Source organism: Terrapene carolina, unplaced genomic scaffold (assembly GCF_002925995.2).
Source record: "Terrapene carolina triunguis isolate 2854851 unplaced genomic scaffold, T_m_triunguis-2.0 Scaffold67, whole genome shotgun sequence".
NCBI lineage: Eukaryota > Metazoa > Chordata > Testudines > Emydidae > Terrapene > Terrapene triunguis.
This window is the reverse complement of record NW_020664418.1, coordinates 49,953,150-49,970,070: the sequence shown is the minus strand read 5'-3', so window position 1 is coordinate 49,970,070 and position 16,921 is coordinate 49,953,150. Positions and strand designations below refer to the sequence as shown.

At 48.0% G+C, this 16,921-nt stretch overlaps 1 protein-coding gene across 9 annotated transcripts in view; it reads left to right on the top strand.

The window, feature by feature from the left end:
• Window positions 1-14,709, top strand: part of TLE3 (TLE family member 3, transcriptional corepressor) — a 47,372-nt gene extending 32,663 nt beyond the window's left edge. For 5 of the 9 annotated variants that reach the window (XM_026648405.2, XM_026648404.2, XM_026648409.2 and 2 more), the window contains 12 exons: window positions 1,756-1,875; window positions 2,172-2,222; window positions 2,930-3,082; window positions 3,510-3,642; window positions 4,136-4,326; window positions 5,346-5,422; window positions 5,983-6,232; window positions 6,533-6,780; window positions 7,500-7,647; window positions 10,583-10,733; window positions 11,610-11,686; window positions 12,239-14,709. In XM_026648405.2, the coding sequence (XP_026504190.1) occupies window positions 1,756-1,875; window positions 2,172-2,222; window positions 2,930-3,082; window positions 3,510-3,642; window positions 4,136-4,326; window positions 5,346-5,422; window positions 5,983-6,232; window positions 6,533-6,780; window positions 7,500-7,647; window positions 10,583-10,733; window positions 11,610-11,686; window positions 12,239-12,346 (1,707 nt within the window). In that variant the 3' untranslated portion in view covers window positions 12,347-14,709. The remainder of the gene's footprint in view (window positions 1-1,755; window positions 1,876-2,171; window positions 2,223-2,929; window positions 3,083-3,509; window positions 3,643-4,135; window positions 4,327-5,345; window positions 5,423-5,982; window positions 6,233-6,532; window positions 6,781-7,499; window positions 7,648-10,582; window positions 10,734-11,609; window positions 11,687-12,238) is intronic. The other 4 variants (XM_026648408.2, XM_026648407.2, XM_026648402.2 and 1 more) reach the window with 2 other exon arrangements.
• The last annotated feature ends 2,212 nt before the right edge of the window (window positions 14,710-16,921 follow it).

Below are 16,921 nucleotides of genomic sequence, written 5' to 3'. Positions count from 1 at the left end.
AAAGCTAGATTCATTCATATTTCCTAGCCTGAGCACTAAAAAATATTTAGTTTCTTGGCAGTGCGCCAAGAAACAGCTGAATGGATCGATGCCTCTAAATGCTTGACATGATTCTCTGGTAGCTGCGAGCTTTTTCAGCATGACTGCCTGAGAAGAAAGGGCCTGGTGTTATCCAAAGCTGCTTATTGGGTACTGAGGAGAAACATGAACTGCTTTAGTTCTCCTTTTCAGACACCAAAGAAAAGGAAGCAGGGGAGCTTAAAAACATTTCTATGTAGCATGGGGTGGCAGGCACTCCTCTAAGAAATGAAATGATGGTAATTTCTGCTGCAGCTTGTAGAAACTAATTGAATTGCGTCTCTATGAGAACATCCCCAGTTGGCACTGCTGTAGTTAAGGCCAAGTAGCTGTTTTTTTCCATGCTAAATTCCGCTCTCCGAAGGCGGCTTCGCTCTGCCATTTTTGCTCTTAGCTAACACTTGGCATGCAAGAGGCCTTGTTGGAATCGCAGACGTATTGAATGATGTTTTCTGAGATCGGATGCTGTTGCTTAGAGGAAAAACAAAACAAAAAGCCCACCAACCTGACTACGTGAACATATTGACATCATGTCAATGTTTATTTTAAAAATCTTTTCTGCATGTCTTGTGGCTTGGCAGAGGTCGGTTCCCAACGTGGTCCAGTTGCAATTGATGTAAAACAGTTCCAGTGCAGCGTGTTGACTTTTTTTGCAGTTTGCCTTCTAATAAACCCAGCAGATGAAATCCTGGCTCCATTGAAGTCTATGAGAATTCTGCCACTAATGGGGACCAGACTTTCACCCAGAATGCATAACTTCATCAGTAGGACACTGCAAACCCTTTAGCAAGTCAGTAACCTTGTGCACATAATTGAGTGAGGACTTCAGTGGGGCTACTAGCCAGAGGAAAGTTATTCACGTACTTGCATGTTAGCGGAAATGAGTTCCCAAGTACTGGCTAGTTTTGGTGAGCGCGCGCGCTCTCTCTCTCTCTCTTTCTTTTTAACTTCTTACCACCTGCAATCAACTGCAGAAGCTGCCTTGGAGAAATACAACTGCCATTTTTCTTTTTAAATTTTAAATAAGGATGTTAACATCCCCTCCCTCCCACAAACAATTTTAAATGCACTCGAAACTCAGCAAGCTATGCCACGAAGCAGTGGGCTGCTGTGTACTGACCGACCCTGGTGCCCCTCACAAAGCCCTGCTCATGTCCAAGGGGCTCCATGCAGGCTCAGGGTCTGACCACGTGGAGCTGTTTGCAGGATCGGGGCCCTGGTCATTGAAAAGCTCAAGACAACGGTCCATAGTCCTACCCTACAGTCAATGTCATGGCGCAGCTTCAGGCTTCGTTGTCTCTCTCTGCGTAGAGCTCAGTAGTGTCGGATGGTCAGGGCTAGCCGGGCTGCTCGCCTGCCAAAGTTTGCATAGTATCAGAGCCAGAGTGGGTTCCCAAGTGGAGAAAGCTGTAGTGCCCACCTCTTCTGACCTGGGGAGGGGATGGGGGCAGGAGCAAGCCCCTCTGTTGGTGCAGTATGGCCTGAGGAGAAGGGCACTCAAACAGGCAGGTCCCTGGCCATGGAGGTCAAAGATCTGCCTTTAAGACTCACCCCTGTTCAAAGAAAGTTTTAGCTGTGTTTTAAAAGCTGCCACTTCTGAAATCACTTCAGACTGTGATAACCCATTTAATGTGGAGCTGAACACCTTCCTGGATTTTTTTTTTTTTCTGATTCCAGAATAATTCTGTCTCGCCATCAGACAGCCTGAGAGCTAGTGAGAAACACAGGAGTTCTACAGACTACAGCATCGACGCCAAAAAGCGGAAAGCGGAGGAGAAGGACAGCATGAGCCGCTATGTAAGTCAGAAGAGCTTTTCTTGGTATTCACTTAACACTTGTGTGTGTCTGAAAACTAGGTGTTCCAGCCAGATGGTGTAACACGGGGGAAACAATCTCGTAGTACGGGATAAGAGAGCTCCTTCTGTTAGGGGCTTCTTTATAGTGGTCTTGGCTACAGTTTTCAAAACCACCGAAGTCCAGTTGACTTTGAATGAGCTCTAGGCTCCAGAATCCCTTTTGAAAATGCTACCCCTGACTTCTGGGTTGGCAGAGTCGGCTCCTCTCGCAGTAGCGTGACTTGCTGTGTGTTTCAGGACAGCGACGGTGACAAGAGCGATGACCTGGTGGTCGACGTCTCCAATGAGGTGAGTGTGGGTGTCGTTTTGCAAGGCTGCTGCTTTCGCTCTGGTTTAAAGCTGACTTTTGGGGGGGGAGAGGGGGAGAGTTTGGATTGAGGCACCAGATTTGGTATGCAGGCCCTAAATCTCCATCACAATGCACGGTCTGGTGCCAGGAGGCCTGGCCTGGCCTTTCTCTGCCTCCTTTTTCTTTCCAAGAGCGGCCATATTGAGACCCGAGTACTGTATCCCCACAGGCCAGGGATAGCTGTGGCGGGGGCGGGCCCAGTCCTGAGCTGGAGAAGGCTGCCCTGTTCCTAGGCCTGTCCTGGCTTAGCCCCGATGAGGCGCTGATCAGTCAGACTTGTCAATGCGTCTGTGGTGTGGATGCCCAGTCGCTACGCATTGTGTTGAGGCCCCTCCTACCCTAGCTCTTTTCACATGGGCCACTGCTTTGATATCGGCTTTGAACTGAAGCCCAGAAGTGAAAGGAGCTGTGTCCCCTCCCGCAGCCAGTCCATTTCCCCCTTTAGTTTAAACGCTCTCTCTTTGGGCTACCTTAAACTCAGGCCCTTCCCGCTGTATCTGAGTGCAACAACAGCATGCGAAACAAAGAATTGCGTGGTCAGCATGGCCATGGCCCTCCTGCGCTTTGAAAACAGTGACAAGCGGGTACTTGAAACTTTCCCCCTCCTCTGCCACTGGGCAGGTGCTAAATGCCGTCTTGTCTTTAGGATCCAGCTACACCCCGCGTCAGCCCAGCCCACTCGCCGCCTGAGAACGGGATAGACAAAACCCGAGGGCTGAAGAAAGATGCTCCAAACAGCCCTGCCTCCGTCGCCTCGTCCAGCAGTACGCCGTCCTCGAAGACTAAAGACCTGGGCCATGTAGGTGGATTAGTGCCCAGTACGCGGCAGCCAGGTGCTGCGGGGGGGGCTGGGGCTGCCTCTGCCTTTGGAAGGAGGCTGGTCATGTGGTGTCTAAACCTCTCGGCCATGTCTTCCCAAGGGAAAGGTGCGCTCTTTGCTGGAGCTCGCTGGCTTGAGGCGAAACCCCAGTGAGGACAAGGCAGCATGTCGTCGTCCCGAGAGACCAGCCTTTCACATGACCCTGTGAACTCCGTGACGACGACACGCTGCCTTGTCCTCCCTGGATTTCGCCTCCAGTCAGTGAGCTCGAGCCCGGCACGCACCTTTCCGTGAGGAGCTCCTCCTGCAGTGAAGGCAGGGCAGCAAGACGCAGTGAAAGGAGAGGGGTCTTTTCGTGCTAATCACTAAGCCACATCTCTTCTTGGGTTTTCTTCTTTCTGGCCAGAACGACAAATCATCCACGCCTGGGCTCAAATCAAACACTCCGACGCCAAGGAACGAAGCCCCGACTCCTGGGACGAGTACCACTCCAGGCCTTCGGTCTATGCCGGGCAAACCAGCAGGCATGGACCCGTTGGGTATGTGCTCCTAGAGTGGTCGGCTCTTTGGGGGAGAGGCCAGGATTTGCTCTGTGATTGCTAGTGCAGCGCGGCCCTGACTCTGACTGGGGCCTCCTACATGCTAAATGCCAGAGAGTTCGATGGTTTATGGCAGCGATACCGAGTCAGCCGCTGCAGAGCCGCATTGCAGTCTCTGTTGCCGTGGCGTCGAAACAGCGGCCTTGTGCTGCCACGTCACCAAAACGTGCTGGGGAAGCTGGAGCCAAGCGTGGCAGAGCCCTTCCTCTGGCAGGTGGAGCTCCCCAGCTCTTCACCCACCACACGCTGCTAGTTTGTGACGTAACGTTCATCCCGTTAGAGCCACCCTGTCCTTGCCCGTTTCCGGGGAGACAGGAGCACGGGTGGGTGGATGCCCCAAGGACTTGGGTATTGTGGATGTAGTTTAGCAGGCTACAACTTTCCCAGGTGCCTGGTAGGTGAATCTAGTGATCACCAATTTCCTCCTCTCCAGCATCTGCCCTGAGGACCCCCATCTCCATCACTGGCCCCTATGCGGCTCCCTTCGCCATGATGGGACACCATGAAATGAACGGCTCTCTGACGAGCCCGGGGGCCTACGCGGGGCTCCACAACATCCCGCCCCAGATGAGCGCCGCTGCTGCCGCCGCCTATGGCCGGTCGCCAATGGTGAGCTTTGGAGCTGTACGTAGAACTTTTAGCTCCTTCTTTGGTCACACTGGGGATGGGGGGGCAGTGGGGTGTCTTCCCTAGAGCTGCTGGTGTGCTGAGCTCTGGGCTCTCCCCGTAGGGAGTGAACAGCCAGCTCTGGGCTCCCACCCGGTCAGCATCATACAACTAGAGAGAGAGGGGAGGGCGGCGGAGGAGATGGTGGAGTGAGTCACTGCTATGAAGCCAGATGCTTTCAAACAGCTGCCTTTGGTTCTGCTCCTCTAATGGGCTTTCGGAGAACAGCCTGGCTTCAGTGCCAACGCCTGCAATGTAAACCTAGCAAACCTCAACGCTGGGACTAAACGTGCCGTCCGGGGGTCTGCGGGCGCCGGGAGAGAAGCCTCCGTCTGAAGTGGAGTTAGCGGGTCCTGCAAGGGCACCGCACCCCTGGGGACCAGCCTCGGCACCTGTTTGCAGGGGCGTGTAAATCCGAGCATGTGCCTTGATCTCAGCATCATCCGCTCGCAATCAGGTGCCGAGGTTTCAAACAATGCTAGGAGGGTCTGTTTTCGTGGGGCCAGATCCTGGGGTCCCTGCCCACTTATAACCAGTCCGGAGCCATGCTCTCCTGGAGTCTTGTTGGGAGCTTGCCTGAGTATGGGCTGATCAGAACATGGAGAAAGGACCTTGGCTTTGGCCCTGGGGTTCCTTGCCCATCTGGAAGCAGCAGGACATTGGGGAGCACCTGTTCCCACTGGATTTCCAGTCTAGTCCTGCAGATCCCCAGACCCTAGGTAATCCTGGCAGTAGCTTCCCGTTTCTGGTGGGAGGGGGGGACTATGTGTGGAATTATTATTGTTAATCAGCTGTCCTAAGGGCATGAGGAGTGATGTGAAATGCAGAAAGCCGGGGAAAGCCCCAGCTCCTCTGTTCCCTTCCACACACTCCAATGCCACGTGGGAGTTGGCTCAGTATCGCTGCTGGTGTGTGTAAGAAGTGGGGACGTTTCATTCAGTAGCCAGCATCTGAGGCCGTTTCTGTCTGTTTTACAGGTCGGCTTTGACCCGCATCCGCCCATGAGGGGCCCCGGTCTCCCCACAAGCCTTGCGTCCATACCCGGCGGGAAGCCGTAAGCCACCCTTTCTGTTCCTATGCTGTGTTATGGTTAGGTGACTCGGGGCGTTTGCTCCCTCCCCTCGCCACCACTTTCATGCTGCTTTACTCCTCTATGCGCCCATTGTCCTGTTTCTCCCCTCCTTCCCCCCGGTCAGAATCAGCCTGGCCTTGGTGCGAAAGATACGTGGCTTCTTCCAAAGTGCTCGATGCCTTGTCCCCGGGTTTACAGGCAGTCACATCACTGGGCGCACAGGGCACCCAGTTGGACGTTTTCAGAGCTGCAGGGGCCATCAGAGATTCCCAGGCCAGAAGGGACCATTGTGATCGTCTACTCTGGCCTCCTTAGCACCCTCAACATCCCCGCGGAAGTCAGTGACTGACGGATGTGCTCCCTGGGAAAGGGAGTCTGACCTTGCTGTCTGTCCTGCCGTGCCGTGTGGCGCACAGCCCAGACGTTAGAGCAGTCAAGCAACTACATGATGACTGCGGGTTCTGTGCCATGTGTGCAAACCTCTCTCCTGACCTAATCCCTCTCACCACCCCCCCCCCCCCGCCTTTGTCCTCCCCCTACAGAGCCTACTCGTTTCACGTAAGTGCTGATGGGCAGATGCAGCCGGTCCCATTCCCTCATGACGCCCTGGCTGGCCCCGGCATTCCAAGGCACGCTCGGCAGATCAACACACTAAGTCATGGGGAGGTGGTATGTGCTGTGACCATTAGCAATCCAACCAGACACGTGTACACCGGAGGAAAGGGATGTGTGAAGATCTGGGATATCAGCCAGCCAGGCAGTAAGAGTCCCATTTCGCAGCTGGATTGTTTGGTAAGTTGCAGACGGAATATGTCCATGGGTGCGAGTGTCTGTGTCTGTGTCTGTGTCTGTGTCTGTGTCTGTGTCTGTGTCTGTGTCTGTGTCTGTGTCTGTGTCTGTGTCTGTGTCTGTGTCTGTGTCTGTGTCTGTGCTCTTGCTAACCTGATCCGGTCTGACTAGCTTCAGAACCATCGTGAGCTTGCTCATGCTGACCATGCAGATAGAATGTCACTTACTTTCTCCTATGCCTGTTACAAGACGTGTTGGACAAGAACCTCCCAGTAACCATCGCGCCATCGCTTATTCCTGCAGAACAGAGACAACTACATCCGTTCCTGCAAACTCCTCCCCGACGGCCGCACCCTGATTGTGGGAGGGGAAGCGAGTACGCTTACGATCTGGGACCTGGCATCCCCGACGCCAAGGATCAAGGCTGAATTGACCTCCTCTGCCCCAGCATGCTACGCTCTGGCAATCAGTCCTGATGCAAAAGTCTGCTTCTCCTGTTGCAGCGACGGCAATATTGCTGTGTGGGATCTCCACAACCAAACGCTGGTTAGGTGAGTCTTTAGAAATGGATATTGCCAAGACACCAGTGTGAAACTATGTGAGGTTGGTGTTTGGAATTCTGTGCTTTTCATACCAAAACATTAATTTTTGGACACTCTTGAACTGTTCAAGAAGACAGGTGGCAGAAAGTCTGGCAGCACGTGAAAGGAAATCGTGTTAGTTTAGGTTATGGGGGCAGGATATAAGTAGTGATCAGAGCTCAAACTGCGCCAGTGTCCACTGGCATCTCTCTCAAGCTTCTTCCTTGTTCTCAAGTCTCAGCTTTACTGAAAAAGGAAAGTGAGTTTCTAGCTGCTACGAAACCTTAAAAATGGGAACTGAGGGCAAACCGGTGGAGGTGTCCGAGCCTGAAACGTTAGCTCTGAGAGATGGGAGAGGTTGCTTTTGTGGGAAGAGCTGGGGAAAGAACGACTACTTCGTTCCCCAGTTAAGTCCCTGCCAATACTCGGCTGTAGAACAGACTGGAACTTGTGCAACTTCATTTGTTAGATTGTATCGTCTCACGCGCACAATTTTCTTTTGTATAAACATGGCATCCAGCTTCCTTATCAGCAACTGTTTTGGCCTTGGAGTGACTGTACAGATACTGATGGGTTGTTGTTGATCCCTGAATGTAACGCAAAGCAACACAAGTGTTGAGAGAGACACAACTGTGTTTGGTGAGATTTCTAAAGCCCTTCCTCTTGTGTGTTGGATTTTTGCTTCTCAGGCAATTCCAAGGCCACACAGATGGCGCAAGCTGCATAGATATCTCGCATGATGGTACAAAATTATGGACAGGTGGTCTGGACAACACGGTGCGTTCCTGGGACCTTAGGGAAGGAAGACAGCTCCAGCAGCACGACTTCACTTCCCAGGTAAGCACTGGGTTTCTCTTGGCCTCCAGAGGAGGGAAGACAGCCTGATAGCGGGCTATTGCAAAATTCATCTTGTTGTGGCGTCTGATGAATGGGGTGTTTTTCCTTTGGCACTGATCCCGGAGCAGGGTGGGCTATGCGCTAACCAGTGGGTTTAAGGTTATCTGGTATCACCAGTATTTGGCTGGAGTTTGTGGCTGATTCTCTTCTGTGTTGAAATGTCATTCAAGGGTCTCCATGGCAACTGGCAGGGTGCTTCTTAATATTCTTATCAATCTAAACGGGAGGGTGCCACAACTCTGGCACCTCGGGTGTCTTACAAAGGTGGGGCAGAGGGGCAGACCCGACTGCGCTGCTTGAAGGTTTGTGTCCCTAGTGGGCTGTGGGTGGGAGGGGAATGATGCTTTTCCTTGTTAGTGTACAGACTAACGATGTCTAAATTAAACACCGCGGTCGTTCCTTTGTCAATAAGTCAGTGACATGAGCAGTGGTTGCCGTTAAGAAGCCAGCATTTGTCAACAGGTGCCACACAATTGCCATAGTTAGGAACATGAGACTGGTCACACTGGGTCAGACAAGTGGTCCATCTAGCGCGGTACCCTGTCTATGACAATGTCAGGTGCCAGATGCTTCGGGGGAATGAACAGAACTGGGCAATTTATTGGATGATCCATTCCCTGCTGTCCAGTCCCAGCTTCTAGCAGTCAGAGGTTTAGGGACACCAAGAGCATGACGTTGTGTCCCTGACTATCTTGGCTAATAACCGTTGATGGATCTATCCTCCATGAACGTATCGAATTCTTTTTTTAACCCTCTTATACTTTTGGCCTTCACGCTCTTTTGGCCTTTGCCACTCCCTTGGCAAGGAGTTCCACCGGTTGACTGTGCGTTGGGTGAAGAAGCACTTCCTTTTGTTTGCTCTAAACATGCTGCCTGTTAATTTCATTGGATTACCTCTTTAGGGGTAAACTGGTACCTCAGATCTTACTGTTGGTAAATGCTGTTGTCTTAATGGTAAGCAAACCCCTGCTGGATTAACCAGGTCTGCTGCTGCTGTAAGTGATATGAATTCCCAACTTCCTATGGGATTTCCAGTTTCTATTTAACTGAACGCCCAGTAGTCTGAGGCTTACTCCAAATACCTGAGGCTGGGCGGCTATTGTCACTGCACATCAGTTCCCCCAGACCCCATATTGCTAGTTAAACTTGTAAGTAAGTGCCTGATAAGGGAATAGAAACAATGCATTTCTGACTGCTCTGCTGAATGAGAGAGAGTCTCAGCTGCTAAGCCCCAGGCACGGCCTGTCAGGAGTTCCCACTGTGTTAACGCTTGGCATTGGGAATCTGGCCAGCCTGATGCCATGCCGTCAGTGCTGCTGTGGTTTCCAGGCCATGAACAGGCAGGACTTAGAGCCCAGTTAATCTTGCTGCTTTCCAGGCAGAGTTTTCCTATGCTGGGAAATGCTGGAAAGACGCATTCTGTCCACCTCCATAAATACTCTGGCTGGAAACCTGTCCCTGGAGTAGGTTGCATTTGAGGCTACAGTGCTAGATTCAAAAGAAGAAAATCTCTTGTCGCTTGTTCATGTGGGTCCTGGTTTTGTTGGACTGGAAATGTCAGTCGCTTAGGTGATGGAAGCAGAATCCTTCCAAACTCGCCAAACCGCTTTTGTTTTGAGTCGTCGATCTTGCTGTCCGTTGTGGTAGCAAGGACACACATTTAATATCAACCCAGGGCACGTGTGCCCCCCAGTATAGGAGAGCGCATAGAGGCCCTAATTTTTATTCAGTTCTACTGGAACTTGGAATAACACAAAACTATAAATGAAGAGCAGGGAATTTTCTGCCATTCCAGGGAAACACTGCTCCTGACCCACTCCAGCTCCATCAACAGAGGTACCAGAATCTCCCTCGGAACAAATCTGTGTGTGTTTAAATAAAAAGTTCCTGTTTCACGATGTGCCTTTTGTATTGATCCTCTGCTTTCAGCAGAGCTGGAGTCAGTAACGCCTGGCTGCAGAAGCCATGGCAAATCCAGCAGTTGCAGACGCTTAGTCTTGTATTTAATTGCACTGAAGCTTAAGTTAGGAAAAACAGGATAATCAGTGTTTAGTTCCTGGTTACTAAGATTCTGAGTGTGCATAGGGGTATGAGAGAAAGGGCCTGCGGTTTCCTGGATAATTCTCCATTGATTTTTTTTTTTTCCCCCCCGTTCATTTAAGTAGATCAATTCATATGTTATGTAAACAGTTTTCCTCAGCAATTACTGCTCCTGGACTCCCTGTGACCAGGGCTCAAAGAATTTGTAGCTTTGGGTGGTGATGGAAATGTGTACTCTTCTGGGGTGGGGGAAATTCATTGTATGGAACCGGGCTTGTGTTTCTGCCAGCCCCGAAGTGTGCAGTTATTTCTGTTGTTGTTAGTTTAGGACTAGTCATATACAGGGCAGTACTCAGTCAGGAGGAAAATACTCACACTTCAGCAACCAAGGAGAGACGTTCTTAGGGGATTAGGTAGTTCCAGCTACAGAAATCTTCGCCTCGAGATTGCTTGTTTAAATCTGGGTGAGGTCTGCGATGTGGGACAGTTGATGGCGTGAGTTTGGGCCCTCGCTGATGGATGCCCACATCACAACTGGCACCAGAGTAGCTGTCTCAGCCACTTCCTTGTTGTGACAGTGACCCCAGCATGGTTACGGCCTGCTGCATGGGCCAGGTCGAGAAGCATGCCATGCATCTGAGCCTACCATGGCTGCGCTCTGGGGAAATGAACACCCTGGTGGTCTCCAGCCCAGCCTGTGAGTCCGGTACCTTTTCTCTTGGCAAAAACCATGTCTGTAGCAAGGTGGGTTGCAGAAGGTTGGGCAAATCCAGGAAGCTGATTGGCTGGTGAGGAGACGAACGACTGTTCTAAGACTGTTTGAATATCCCTTTAGATCTTCTCGCTGGGTTACTGCCCCACCGGTGAGTGGCTTGCGGTGGGCATGGAGAGCAGTAACGTCGAGGTGTTGCACCACACCAAACCGGATAAATACCAGCTTCACCTGCATGAGAGCTGCGTCCTTTCTCTGAAATTTGCCTACTGTGGTAAGTTACCTCTGGCTTAGTTAAGAGCTCTGGCCCCATTGACTTTAACAGGGCTGCTTGTGTGTTCGAAGTTGGGCGTGGGGGTAAGTCCCTGCTGAATTGGGACCTCTCTGAGCCACTATCCTGAGCACTTCCATAAGAGATTGTAGACATTTGGTCCATGTGTAAATGACTTCCAATAGGATTTGTAAGGAGGATGGTTAAATTGTAGGTTCCAGTTGTTAAACAATCTCCCTGCTCAATTGGACTGAAGGTGTGACGTGCTAAGCAATATCACTGAAAACTGTGTTAATCAAAGTCCTGCCCACACGTTAACTCGCTAACCAAAGCAGAGGGAAAATGCACTGATTGGAAGCCAAGGCTTAGGAGTGGTGAATCGTCTAACTAAAAATTGCGCATTTTAAGCTACCTCAGTTTGCTGCTATCCTCAAAGACAAGCCAGTTGCCTTCTGAAGTGACAAGGCCAGCAAATGGTGGTGGTAACTTTATCAAGGCGGTTGATTAAAAGGTACTAATGATAATAAAATGGCCTTTTCTGTTCTATAATCCCACGCTGGTACATATGTAGATAGCAAATACAAGGAAACGTAGTGTCACTTGCCAGGATTCTGCCAGACCTTCTCATTGGTAGGAATTGTTCCTATATGTGTGCTATATATGAGAGGGGCAGTGCGTGACCTTCCCTACCGTGCATGCATTGATTTCACAGTCACTAATAATCTCCTGCTTGGGAGCTCACAGAGGCTTGGCTCAGAAAAGCCCCACCGTTGGAATAATGTTCCCATTGTGAAACTAACCTACACAATATAAGTTGCAGCTTTTGTGTCTGACCTGCCCTGGTGTGGGGGAACTGACGCCGTGCTCTGTGTGTTTTAGGTAAATGGTTTGTGAGTACAGGAAAAGATAATCTTCTCAATGCCTGGAGAACGCCATATGGAGCAAGCATATTCCAGGTAAGAGGGCGCTCTTGCTTGGGCCTTTCGAACGTCTGTCCCTCTTGTACCAGCCGTGCAATGGGGAGAGCCATTACAGCCGCAGAGTAACGTTAAATGCTGCTGTGCAGTGAGCCGGGTTTGAGAGTGACCTCTGGTCTCCAAGCACAGGGCTAACACCATTGTATGTGTAGTTTGGAAGGTACAGAAACTAAAAACAGGGCTCACCTACCGCAGGAACAGGGGCAGATGTAACATCCCGCTCTTCTGCAGTGAGGCCAGGGATGTCTGCAAGCCGTCCTGTCAGTGTCTCACAGAAAACATGTGGAGCTGGGAGGAGAACCCACTGGCTAAAAATGACTGATAGTGAATGTGGCTGAAAGGAACTTGACAGAAAAGTGTATTTTGGTGCATCTGCAACTTTAAATTTATCACTGTTTTGCATGTAAATAACAGTAACTGTCTCATCACAAAGAAGCTTTTCTCCTTAGTCAACTGCAGTTGAAAGTGGAAGATCTAGAATGTGAACTGATTTTTCTGGGTTTTTTTTGTTTTTTTTTTCCCCTTTTCCAGTCGAAAGAATCCTCCTCTGTCTTAAGTTGTGACATTTCAGCAGATGACAAATACATTGTTACAGGCTCTGGTGACAAGAAGGCCACAGTCTATGAGGTCATCTATTAAACAAGGATTTTAACAGGGCCGTCAACTCTGAATATTAGGCTCGAGTCTGACAAGACAATGGCAAAATTCTGAAGGATGTAGGAAAAGGAAAGGAGAGCAGCCATGCATTGAGAGATTGTTTCCTGCCAGGCTGTGTAATGTGGATCTTCATGGACTCCAAGTAATGTACATGGACTGATGCGTTTCAGCAATTTTTATTTTAAGCCGTGGCATATCCGGATTTATTTGGAGGTCTGCGAATACGGCACACATTGAAGCCCTAAACAGGTTTTGTTTTGGTTTTAGGGTTTTTGTGGTTGTTCTTTTGTCTGCGCTTTGGTGGCACTATAAAGGACTTATTTTTTATTGTGACTTTTTGTTTTTTTGCGCTCTATATAAGACTTGTGAAAAATGTAAATAATGGACTAGTAAATAGAACTGAAAGGGTGAGGTTAATCCTCCTGGTACACTAGTTGTGTATTTTTTATTTTTTTTTGTCTGCTGTAATTGTATTCCACTGATGGGTTTGGTGGTGGCAATTTCTCCCCCTCCCCTCCCCTCCCTCCCAAGTATCCATTTGAGATTCTACTTTGACCTGCAGCTTGTAACCAGATTGAGCAGAGATGTCCACTGGTGAAAGTTGTTCCTACTGTCGTACATGTGAATTGTTCAGTGTGTTAGTCAAATGTTTGAACACTGTATGGACTGAAGTGAAATTGGTCAGATCTTCAGCTACTGATGTGACATCGGCAAAACAATCACATTTTTCTATGGATTTTTGTGCTCGTATGTTTGAAGAAAACAGGAAGTCCGTGTTCTAAGAAACTTCTGCTCAAGCCCTTCTTGATCTTCGGACATAAACGATGAGGAATAATTTCAAAGAAAGCCTAGTAAAATTCAGCTCAGGGAGCCACGAAAGAGAATAGCAACTTATGTGTTTTGTATTCAAATGAAAGTCAAGAATTAGAATTGATAACCTTTAAAATACAATTCTTTTTTTTTAAAAAGTTTACTAACAAGTAGGGTTTGTGTGAGGTGGGGGCGAGGGGCTGTCTCTGGTAGGGGTCCGTGGCTTTATGGTCTTGTCACTTTTGGTATATTGGTTCCAACGGAGCAAAACCCATCCCCACACAGGCCGGTGTGTCAACATTTTGTACTAAAAGGTTAAATAAATAAACAGGAAATAAAAGTATTTGTGTAGCAGAAGTGCTCACCCTGTATTGTAGCATATGGAAGAGAATTTTTATACTACATTTTTATGGATTATTTTTTAATTTTTGATTTTAATCTGGTCAAAAATAATTAGGGTTACGGTGAAAACTACCTGTTTGAAAGCGATAGTACAAAAGAAGAAACGGACAATGAAGTTGGAGATGTTCTTTAACTTTCTGTTCTTGGACGTCCATTCAGCATCACGTCTGAATTGCAAGTAGTCAGCAGTACCCTCCAGCAGTAGCTATTGGTTTGGGGTGGGGGAGAATATAGATTTGGGGGTGAAAGTAAACTTCATAGGAATTTTTTCCCCAAAGTCTCACATTTTAAGATTGGACTTTTTCCCCCCCAGAACAAAAACAAGGGAAATTTCAAAGGCAAAAAGTATGCACCCCAGGAGACTTAGTAGTAGTGATGCACCTCTGATTCCAAGAAACTTGCCTGTCATGCAAAAGTGTGAATTTTGATTTGTTATGCACGGTCACAAAAAGCTCTTAAGTAAAAAAGCATCTTTTTAAAAAGAGAGTGGTTTTTTGAAGTGCAGTTATGTGCAGAAAAATGACTATGTAAAGATGGCACCATGTTCAGTGAATCTGCTTTCTATGAGAGTCAGATCTGCTTATTTTTAATGACTACACATTTTTACTCTTTTCTGTTCACTTGTATTGTTCCGCACTGCGATAGTAGAAGGAGACGGATTCTTTTATGGCCTCCTCATCATCCGCGGAATGATTTTCGTAAGTTCCAGTTGCAGGATCATTATTACTGGTGATAATGTGAGAGTGCTAATGAACCCAGCTTGACTCTCAGACCCCCATGTGAATTAATCCATTGAGAATCAATGAACACAGAGCCAGAGAATGCCATATTTAGAGTCACTTTTCAGTGTACAAGCCACACTTTACAACCAGCTTGGAATGAGTTGGAAAGGGTTAGAGGGTTTTGAACTTTGAGTGAAAATTCCCACTTTAATAACACCACAAGCTAATGTCCCAAAATGGTTGTTTGCAAGTTGGTGCTTTTTAAATAATAAAAAAAAAAAAGATAAACTGGGTGTAGCTAAGTAGGCGGAGGGTTACTAAGTCACACTGTCTCAACTTTACACCAAAGTATGTAGCAGAATATGTACAGCTGTTAATAACTACAACTGTTTTTGTAAAAAAAAAAAAAAGTAAAGAGAATAAAAATTAAATGTAATGAAGCTCAACTGAAAACCAAGTGTCTATAAACCATTTGCTCTCTGAAAACCTGCACTGAGTTGTTAATAAAAACAAACAAACAAAACGGCCATTGTTGTTCTTGCGGGCGGTGAGCCTGGCACGTCGACTGGTGGATGGATGAAACCTAAGGTCGGTATCTCTGTTTTCTACTCACCATGGTCACAGGCTGGGCCGTTGCTGCTAAGCTCGGGCCTGATCCAAAGCCCCTTGAAGTCAATGGGAGTCTGCATTGATGTTGAAGAACTTTGGCTCAGGAACGCCGAGATGAATCTGCGCTGGGGACCGACTGCGTTGTTCTGTCTCCCGTCGTGAGCACAGTGGCTGGGAAGCGGGACTTGAAGGGAAAGTGAGGAAGCAGAGATCAAAGGGCCAATCCCCCAGGCCAGCTCCTGATCATACACAGTGCGTAGGGTTGTAGTTGCTCCTTCTGCTCTTAATGCTATATCCCTGTTGCCACTGTAGAGTAGCAGTTTAGAGCATGTGGCTCATGTTCCTCCTCCTCCCCAGGTGACTGGTGGGTAATGGGTGTGACTGTTCAGTGTTACGATATGTACATGACTGCTGAAGTCACCTGTGAAAGACAAACCAACAGCAGAATACGTTAGAGCTGCTAAATGAGACTCCAAAGTACCTCTGCCAGCATTTTACTTTTTCCTTTTCCTGTGACAGATGTTTCTAAAATGTTTGATTCCAAACAAGTCATGAGAACACTATAGCCAGGCCTTGAAGCTGGCTGTGTGCTGTAATCCAATAGATTTGGGGATGGGATTTCCTCCTCCCCATTATTATTATTATTTTTATTTTTTTTTAAACTCAGTCCTATTTTGGAAAACATCTGTTCTGTACAGAGTTCCCACTCCCCGGATGAAGAGACTAAAGAAGTAACCTGGGAAGATGATCACAACCGCTGCTAGTATTGGCAATACAATGGTACCTGCTTCAAGAGATCGATGGAGAATTGGCCACCTACTAGAGTTTGCCTTTAATTAAAAGTTGAACAAAAATTAATACAGAAAATCTGGATACTTCAAAGTTCTTGGTGCAAGTTTCTCCTTAGAACAATCTTGCCCCAGTTCTGCACTGATCAACCCTGGGATGATCTTGGTCTTCACACACATCCTATGGATGTAGAATTAAGTTGGTAATTTAATTTTTTTTGGTTGGTTGGTTCTGTGGCCAAGCACATGGGCAAACGGACACTACTCTGCCCCTTTGATACATAAATACCTGCCCCACACGTTCTGTCGGGGTGGTGAGTGAGACTGCTGTTTCCATTGACAAATGGAGTAATGCAATGCTCTGTGCCGTTTGCGGGGAGGAGAAAGTCTTTGGGGTCTGTAGGCGTGCAACCGAATTTTTATTTCTCAGAGGGGTGGGGATAAGTTGGTCTCCTCTGAGGAAATTATTTGATGCAAATGTCTAGTGTTCCATTGCTTTCAGAACAGGCGACCCCTGACAGAGATAAAGCACTTTTCTTGAACTAGGACATATGTAACATCCTACAGGGGTTTCCCCAGTGATGTATTGAACATGACAGAGCCTGCTGGGAGGGAGAAATAAAAAGCCGGAGCAGCACTCTAGCGGCTTGGGTTTCCGATAATGTACAGCAGTAAATGGTTATGAGTGCATTAAATCTGATTTTAAGCTGAATGGAATGAGGCACTTACACATGGGGCCATTAAACGACACAAAAATCACCAGAAATTCTTTGTTGTAAACTTTGGAAGAATTTAACGCAAAGGCATAAAAATGTGTTTGTACTAGGCCAGTGAGTTGGGTCGTTACTAAAGGACCAAGCCTATGTTGCACTATTGATGATGATGTATGCGTATTGTGATGTTCTCCTTTCAACAACTTCCAGCAATGTGTTGGCCTTTATAATTAATTTGGCTTGACTGTAACCTTTCAAAAAGCACTGACTAGAGAAGGTGATAAATTTTTGAATAAGCTAATTCCACTTTCCCTCTACTCTACCAGCAAGGCCCTCTTCATGAGCTGGGCTTTCTCATCGCTTTCCAAGCTGCGTGCACTAATTTCTTATCTTGCATATTAATAAGGGCTTGTAAAGATGCTTTTAGTTCCGCTTTGGTCTGATGTTGCTATAAAATACCGTAGAGTAAAGTGAAGACGTCGCTACTTCACTTGGCAGCTTAGCAAATGGTTT